At 35.0% G+C, this 9,215-nt stretch overlaps 1 protein-coding gene across 2 annotated transcripts in view; it reads right to left on the bottom strand.

Annotated features, from left to right (window-relative positions):
* Positions 1–5,591: 5,591 nt before the first annotated feature.
* The window catches only part of GABRG2 (gamma-aminobutyric acid type A receptor subunit gamma2), a 107,129-nt gene continuing 103,505 nt past the window's right edge, over positions 5,592–9,215 (bottom strand). For both annotated transcript variants that reach the window (XM_004450560.3, XM_004450561.2), the window contains one exon: positions 5,592–8,046. In XM_004450560.3, coding sequence (XP_004450617.1) covers positions 7,771–8,046 — 276 coding nt within the window. In that variant the 3' untranslated portion in view covers positions 5,592–7,770. The remainder of the gene's footprint in view (positions 8,047–9,215) is intronic.

The following is a 9,215-nucleotide window of genomic DNA, read 5'->3' as shown; positions in this document are numbered from 1 at the left end:
CACCAGCCTCTGGGTTACAGGTGCTTTCAGCCAGCACAGATACCAGTTGGTCCATTCCCACACCCCAATGTGATAGGAGAGGAGCTGTTTTCCTTGGCCTCTCTAGGCAACTGCCCACATGAACTGGTTTGTTGAGTGCCTTCTATTCCATCTCCATATCTGCCTCCCTGTAGGCTAGAAGGTGAAAGGTGTTTCCTCAGTGACCAAAAAAAAAAAAAAAGCTGGAGTAGCTATACTTACAATGGATGAAATAGACTTTAAAAGTAAAATTGTTATGAGAGAGAAGGAAGGACATTGTACATTAATAAAAGGGGCAATTCACAAGGAAGTAATAATAATCATAAATGTATATACACCTAACCAGGTGCCCCAAGATACATGAGGCAAACACTGGCAAGCTGAAGAGAGAAATAGATATCTCTACAATAATTGTTGCAGACTTCAATAGACCACTCTCAGCATTGGATAGAATATCTGGGCAGAAGACCAATAAAGAAACAGAGAGCTTGAATAATATGAAACATTGACTAAACCTAATAGGCATATGCAGAACACAGCACCCCAGAACTTCAGGATACACATTTTTTTCACGTGCTCATGGCTCTTTCTCCAGAACAGATCATATGTTGGGTCACAAAACAGATCTCAATAAATTCAGCAAGATCCATATTATACAAAGCACTTTCTCTGATCATCATGGAATAAAGTTGGAAATCAATAAGAGGTGGAAAAAGAGAAAATTCACAACTCTATTGAAAGTAAACACACTCTTAAATAATCAGTAGGCTAAAGAAAATATTTTGAGAGAAACCAATAAATACCTCAAATGAATGAAAATGAGATTACAACATATCAGAGCCTATGGGATGCAGCAAAGGCAGTGCTGAGAGGAAAATTTATGGCCCCCAATGCTTATATTACATCAAGAAAAAAAGAAAGAACTAAAATCAATGACCTAACTACACAGCTGGAGGAACTAATAAAAGAACAACGAATTAATCCCAAAGCTAGTAAAAGAATGAAATAACAAACATCAGAGCAGAAATAAATGAAATTGAGAACAAAAAACAATAGAGAGAATTAGCCAAAACAAAAGTTGGTTTTTTGAGAGGATTAACAAAATCAACAAATCCTTAGCTAGACTAACAAAGAAGAAAAGAAAAAAGATGCAAATAAATGAATAAAAAATAAAAATAGGACATTACTATTGACCCCAAAGAAATAAAAGAGATTATAAGAGGATACTATGAGCAACTATTTGCCAAAAAACTAGAGAATGTAGACAAAATGGAAAATTTCATAACAATGTATGAACAACCTGCCCTGACCCTAGAGAAACAGAGATTGAAACAGTCAACCAACAACTCCCCAAAATGAAAAGCCCAAGATCAGATGGTTTCACAGGTGAGTTCTACCAAGCATTAAAAGAAGATTTAAAACCGATCTTACTCAAGCTCTTCCAAAACTGAACAAGAAGGAATGCTACCAAACTCATTCTACAAAGCCAACATCACCCTAAAACTAAAACCAGATAAAGATATTATGGAAAAGAGAAAATTACAGACCCATTTCACTAATGAATACAGTTGCAAAAATCCTCAAAGAAATACTTGCTAATAGAATCCAACAATACATTAAAAAATTATTCATCACGATCAAGTAGGTTTTATACCAGGCTACACTATAGTAATAAATAAAAAAAGAAAAACCACATGATCTTATTGATTGATGCAGGAAACATTTGACAAGAATGATGTTGCATTTGACAAAATACAGCATTCCTTCTTGATAAAAATACTACAAAAGATAGGAATTGAAGGAAACTTCTTCAACATGATAAAGGTCATGTATAAAACCCCACAGCTAACCTTGTACTCACACATGAAAGACTGAGATCTTTCCTGTAAGACCAGGAATAAGACAAAGATGTCTACTGTCACCACTGTTGTTCAATATAGTGCTAACGGTTCTAGCTATAAAGCATCAGGCAAGAAAAATATAAATAAAAGGCATCCAAATCAGAAAGAAAGAAGTAAAAATTTCACTATTCACAGATGATATGATTCTATATCCAGAAATTCCCCCCAAAAATCTACAACAAAGCTGATAGAGCTAATAAATGATTTCAGTAGTGTGTCAGGAAACAAGATCAAAACACAAATATCAGTGGTGTTTCTATACAGTAGTAATGCACAATCTGAGGAGGAAGTCAGGAAAAATGTCTATTTATAATAGTAATTAAAAGAATCAAATATTTAGGAATAAACTTCGCCAAGGTGTTAAAGCACTTTTATTCAGAAAATTATAATGCATTGTTAAAAGAAATTTAAAAAGACCTAAATAATTGGAAGAACATTCCATATTTATGGATTGGAAAACTAAATATCATTAAGATATCAATTCTACCCAAACTGATACACAGATTCAATGCAATCCCAATAGAATTCCAGCAACATTTTTTAAACATTTGGAAAACACAATTATTAAATTTATTTGGAAGGGTAAGGGGCCCCAGAATAGTTAGAAATACCTTAAAAAGGAAAAGCAAAGTTGGAGCATTCTCAATTCCAGACTTGAAATCATATTACCTAGCTACAGGAGTAAAAGCAGCATGGTATTGACATAAAGATAGACCAATGGAACAGAACAGATGGTTCAGAAACAGACCCTCACATCTATGATCAAGTGATTTTTGAAGTCTGTCAAACTCATCCAGCTGGGACAGAACAGTCTACTCAACAAATGGTGCTGTGAGAAATGGATGTCTATAGCCAAAAGAAAGAGGACCCCAATCTCACACCTTATTCAAAAATTAACTCAAAATGGATCAGAGCCTTACATATAAAAGCCAGAAACCTAAAGCTCCTAGAAGAAAATGTAGGAAAACATCCTCAAGACCTGGTGGTAGATGGTGTATTCTTAAATCTTGCATTGAAAGCAGGACGAATGTACGAAAACATGGAGAAATGGGACTTCCTCATACTTAAACACTTTTATGAGTCAAAGGACTTTGGCAAGAAGGTGAAAAGGCAGCCCACTCAATGGGAGAAAATATTTGGAAGCCACATATCTGGTAAGGGTTTGATTTCCATTCTATATAAAGAGATCATACAAATCAACAATAAAAAAGCAAGCAATCCAATTAAAAAATGGACAGAAGATTAAATAGACATTTCTCCAAAGAGGAAACACAAGTAAAGCACATAAGGGAAGCAGTTGTGGTTCAATTGATTGGGCTCTCGTCTACCATATGGGAGGCCCAGGGTTCCTGTCCCAGGGTCTCCTTGTGAAGGCAGGCTAGCCTGTGCCTGTAGAGAGCTGACGGCCTGCCCCCATGGATAGCTGACAGCATGCACCTGCAGAGAGCTGGCGCAGCAAGATGACGCAACAAAGGGAGACAAGCGGACACAGAACACGCAGTGAATGGACACAGAGCAGACAGCATGTGCAAGCTGCAAGGGGGGAATAAATAATTAAATAATTAAATAATTAAATATATTTTTTAAAAGGCACATAAAAAATGTTCCGTATCTCTAGCTATTAGGGGAATGCAAATCAAAACGACAATGAGCTATCACCTCACACAGCATATAATGGTCATTATTTTAAAAAGAATAGAAGTGCTGGAGAAGTGTGGAGAAATAGGAATGCTCCTTCACTGTTGGTGGGATTGTAAAATAATGTAGCCTCTGTGAAAGACAGTTTGGCAGGTCCTCGGGAAGCTAAATATAGAAATACCATATGATCCAGCAATTCCTCTACTAGGAATATATCCAGAAAAACTAAAACCTGTGACACAAACAGACATCTGCACATGGATTTCATAGCAGCATTATTCCCAATTGCCAACAGATGGCAACAACCCAAGTGTCCATCAACCAATGAATGGATAAACAAAATGTGGTATATACATATGACGGAATACTATGCTGCAATAAGAAGAAATGAAATTGGGACACATTTGATAACATAGATGAATCTTGAAGACATTATGTTAAGTGAAGTAAGGCAGACACAAAAGGACAAATATTGCGTGGTCTCATTAATATGAACTAAATATGAAGAATGAATGCATGGAATTAAAACCTAGAGTGTAGGTTATTAGGTTATTAGGAGTTAAGAAGAGGGTTGAGAAGAACTACTGATGCTTAATGAATGTATAAGTTTTAATTAACTTGACTGTAAAATTATAGATATGTACAGAGTTGATGGTAAGACATTATAGTCAGTAGCAGCTGGTTTATAAATGGTATTATGGCTGAAAAGAGTAGTCTAGGCATGTAAATATCAATTGGAAGTAATAGAATAATCTAGGGACAGAATAACACAGTGAACTTTAGAGGTGAACGAGAATTGTGGTTGATGATACAGATGAAAGAGCTATAGCGTATGTACATAACTATTGCATGGTGGTGGGAATGTGGAGAAGCATGGGAAAAATACAATTGGTGTGACCTATGGACTGTGGTTAATATCAATACAGTAATACTCTTGCATCAAGGCCAAAGATGTACTGTGTTGATAACGGAGGGGAGTTATGGAAAAAGTGTGCCAAATACATGCTATAGATCATGGTTGATGGTAATAGTCTGATGATGTTATATTATAATCTGTAACAAATATTCCACCATGGTGTGGTGTGTTGGTGAAGGGGTGTTATATGGGAATTCCACACATGTGTATGATTGTTTTGTAAGTTTACAATATCAGTAATAAAAATATATTAAAATAATAATAAGACAGGTTAGGGTAAAAATACACTAAATGTAAGATATGGACTATTGTTATTAATAATATTTTGATAATGTTTTTGCATAGTTTGTAACAAATGTTTCACAACAATGAAAGGTGTCAGTGGAAAGGTTATATATGGGACCCCTGTATTATTTTATGCATGCTTATTTTGTAAGTTCACTACTTTAACCATACACTTGTTTATATATGCTCATGTATGAATGATAAATTTCAATAAACTTATTTTTTAAATGACATTAAAAGACAAACAAAAAAGTCATTTGGCCTTAAAATATTTACAAGAAGGTTTACAATGAAAATACTCCTTAAAAATGAAACATCATGATGTAGGGTCACATTGAGGCATATATGACTCTTGCTGGCTCTTTCAGGAGAGCTGATCTGATAAAGGTAGGAGGAGCACACAGCAGTGCACAGGAAGCACTGGCAGTAAGGGAAGGAATTTTAAACCATGAATTGAATGCTGTGACTACATGGGGTGACATTATTTTACCTAATTTATAGCTGATAAAATGGTAACCTAGACCTAGAGAGTCTGAGTTGACAATTATCAAAAACCTGGTGGAATTTGGATCCCAATTCTGTCTGACACCAGATTCCATATTCTTAACCACACCTAAAATACTGAGATATAGAAGACTTTGTCTTTACTTATTTCATGATATTTCTGCTGCCTTCTCTACTCCACTCCCAAAACATACCTTGTAATGATTTTTGAAGTTAAGAAGCTCACAAATAGGAGTCTCTAAAAGTGAAGACAGTAGGGGGGAATGAGAAAGGAAAGAGGGATCACAATCTTTAAGACAAACCAACCCAACAAGATCACTGAGATGCCATTATGGTTTAGAATGCAGCATTTTTATTGTAAAAGCCCACATTAGGCAATTCCTTTGTGAAAAGGTTTTCAAATACATAGACAGGGAGCAGCTGATAATTAAGAATTAGAGTATATATAATATATATTTGTATTGCCAATACTATGCACACATTGGAAAGCTAGCTTTTTGAGTGTCCCCATTACAGAACATAGTTTGAATCAACATTAATAACATGTTTTTCACCATCAAAATTTGCCAACAACTCTCCCAAGAAGTCAACATTTAATATCTCGACAAAAACAAGAAAATAATTCATTCTATTTACATGGATTTGAGGTTATATACTAGAGCACTGGTATAATAAATGTTTGTAAAGTTGGCAGCTAAATGTGTTTCAAGATTCATCCAGATGATTTGATGATACTTCAATGATTTTATATTGACAAAGTCACTCTCTCCTCTTTTCTGTTTTTAGGTTATCTATAAAGTCCATTCTAGCTATGACTTAACACAATAATTATAATAAGAAAGAATTGAAAAAGGGTGCTGTTTTAGAAAAATTAAAATGCAGGATAAATACATGAAGATGGGGCTCAACTTATCATGTTTGAAGTCTAGGACAACCCCTTCATTTGATTAGAATATGGTCTAATGAGGCCATAGCCATTGGTTCAATCTCCTTGAAATTCATCCATTTGTTCTTTCATTCTTTCATTTAATCCATCCATCCATATACATATATTTTTTTCTTCTTTTTCACAGAGTATATTATACTACGTTCTGAACACTAGTCAGGTATGAAGCTTGCTTATTATGCCTATCATATGTCCACAAGTAGAATGTGGATGGGTCAGGGCTGACTCATCTCCAGTCCTGGAAAAATAATACAGCACCCAAACTCTAATTATGCCCCAGAGAGTCATTTCTTTGCATAAACATAGAAGATAAGTATGGTTTTAAAAAGGAGTATGAACCCTGCCTAAAATAATTTTTTGACAGTGAACAAAAATAACCAAAGTTTTTTGGATCCTTTTTGCTTTTTCCACAAAACAAATATCACTTTGTGATGTCTATGTGAAAAGATGAATCAGTTCCAAGTCAGAACAGAGATTCACCCTAGTATATGAGGTCAATCCACTTCAAACCACATTTACTGAGCACTAACTGTGTGCCAGGCACTATACAAGGTGCTGAGAATCCAAAGAAGAAATGACAAGGATTCTGCCCACAAGGCACTCACAATCACTAGAAGCAGATCTTGACATAGGGACTAAGTCATGTTATGATCTATCATCCAAAAGGGAAGAAAAATAGCGGCAAGCACATACAGTTACTTTGTACTCTTGTTATGAAAGTGGGCATATTTAGAGGTGGCAAATGTTGATTATTCGATCTATATTTTACTTAAAGTGTTGCAATATGTGAGACAAGAAAAAAATAAGCTGTTTGATTCTCCATGCATGAGGGAGAAGGCAGCAAAAATTCATCCCTCCAATTCCCAAAAACCCAAACCCTTATAATTACATTCATGATTCCTTTGTATCTCAAAGACAGAAAATAAAAGACAATATTTTATGATGGAAACTGCAATCTATTTATTTTGGATCTAAAAAGATGCATGCATTAAACTTAAAGCATTCTAAGTTATTGAAATATTTACATAATTGTACATGTGGTGGTGGGGATTTCTTCCCAACTTGGGATAGATTTGTAATAAAATTCTAGTCTATGCTCTTATATTTAATGTAAGTTATGATCTTCTCAAATGAGGAATTAATTCTATTGGGATCCAACTTACCATAATTTGACCCCAAGTTAACTTAGGGTGCCATCTCTGGGACCTTTTGCACCTAATTGTATTATGAAATGGTAAAGACACAACCACTATAAATAGTAATAGCTTTCACTATTTCAAGCTGTAGCTAAAAAATATCCTGTTTGGTTTCAATGCTCTTGCTTCAATTTCACTTTGTCTTGCAGGTTTTAAACATAGCAAACATTAATTTTCAAAGTACACTAACCGAAGGAGAGCTGGGCACACACAAAAAATGACATTAATACAATTTACCAAGTTTGGACATAAAAACACATTTGGATCATTATAAACCACATAGGAGATTATTTTAAGTGGACTTAGGGCAGCTTCTCTCCATGACATTCAGTGAATAAGACCCATATCAACGTTTCCCCGCTTCCTTCACAGGTAAAGATAGGAGACCCAATAAACCAGATTGAACAAGCAAAAAGCAGTGGGAAAAAAGATCCGAGCATATGAGTCCATTTTGGCAATACGGATATGTATCCTCCCATGTCTCCAAGCCCCTGTTCGACAGTCTTCAAAACAGCAGAAAAAACTGGCACAGTCCTTGCCATCCAGACACTCATACCCATATTCTTCATCTCTCTCTTGAAGGTGTGTGGCATTGTTCATTTGAATGGTCGCTGATCTTGGGCGAATATCAATGGTAGGGGCCTGAGACAAGGGTGGGGAAGGGGAGGGGCCAGAGTTAATTATACTTGACAAATCCTAGAATTGTTGCCCACAATGTCACCAATGTGAATGATGAATCTGAAAATGGTTACTCAGGAAATTGCTATGACATCGTGATCTACAATGGTAAATTTGAACTTAGAGAGCATATTTGCGGATTTCAAATATTGAGCTTAAGCAGTGCAGCTAAAAATAATACCATCAAGCTATAGCAAGAAGATTGAACACCAAAAAAAAACTCAAAGGTTAAAGATTTAAATAAACAACTACATGATATCTTTTCTAGTATTAGATGTGAAGTTGCATACATGAAGGCATTTAATGGTGTTGCACGTGAGTGGAACAGAGAAATAAAAATGTACCAATTTTGAAATCAGTTTTGTAGTCATGCTTAGTTATAGGCAAATAGTAATACCGTTACACTGAGCAAAGATGCTGTTAATAGAAAACATGTTAAAAATAAGTGTGTGTGTATATATGTATATAAATTGGGAAGGTCCCTGAGTTTATACCACAATGGTATGGCTTGTTTTAAAGGAATATAATATTTTGTCTAACATTCACCATTTAGAAGCTTCAGAATGTCCAAAGGTTTACCTACGTGTAAATAAAAATTCAGAAAAAAATGTTACTGCCTAGCCATCGAACCCTTTTTAGCATTTAGGAAAAAACTGGTACCACTTAAATACATGCTAGTCCAATCTTTGCCACTAGATAAATTATAAAATTGCTATAAAATTAAATGACTTATTTAATGTTAATTTGGATGAGTCAATTTGAGTATAATATAAACGGAAATCCTAGTGTCAATTGAATCAGAATTCAACTCAGAATAGAAGTCTCATTACAAAGTTGCATAATGATAGAACGAATAGGACCAGTGATCACCCTGAAGGAAGCAATGGATGTTTTTAACCTAAACCCTCCTGAAGAAAGTATATTTCTTATAGAACTGAGGTAGAGTTCAAGTCAATAGAGATTATTAATTTTTTATCAAGCAAACAAATCTATTTTGAATAAGGAATTACAGAGTTAATATTAGGCTTAAAAGGGAATGAATGCAGTAGGTGTAGCTGATGAAATTGGACCATACTTTCATTTAAGAAGGGAAGGTCAGTCTTGGATTTGATATTAAAGAGGTCCTCTTTCCT

This window comes from Dasypus novemcinctus, chromosome 2 (genome assembly GCF_030445035.2).
Source record: "Dasypus novemcinctus isolate mDasNov1 chromosome 2, mDasNov1.1.hap2, whole genome shotgun sequence".
NCBI classification, from domain to species: domain Eukaryota; kingdom Metazoa; phylum Chordata; class Mammalia; order Cingulata; family Dasypodidae; genus Dasypus; species Dasypus novemcinctus.
Note: the sequence above shows the minus strand (reverse complement) of the source record. Positions and strands in the feature narration are given on the sequence as shown.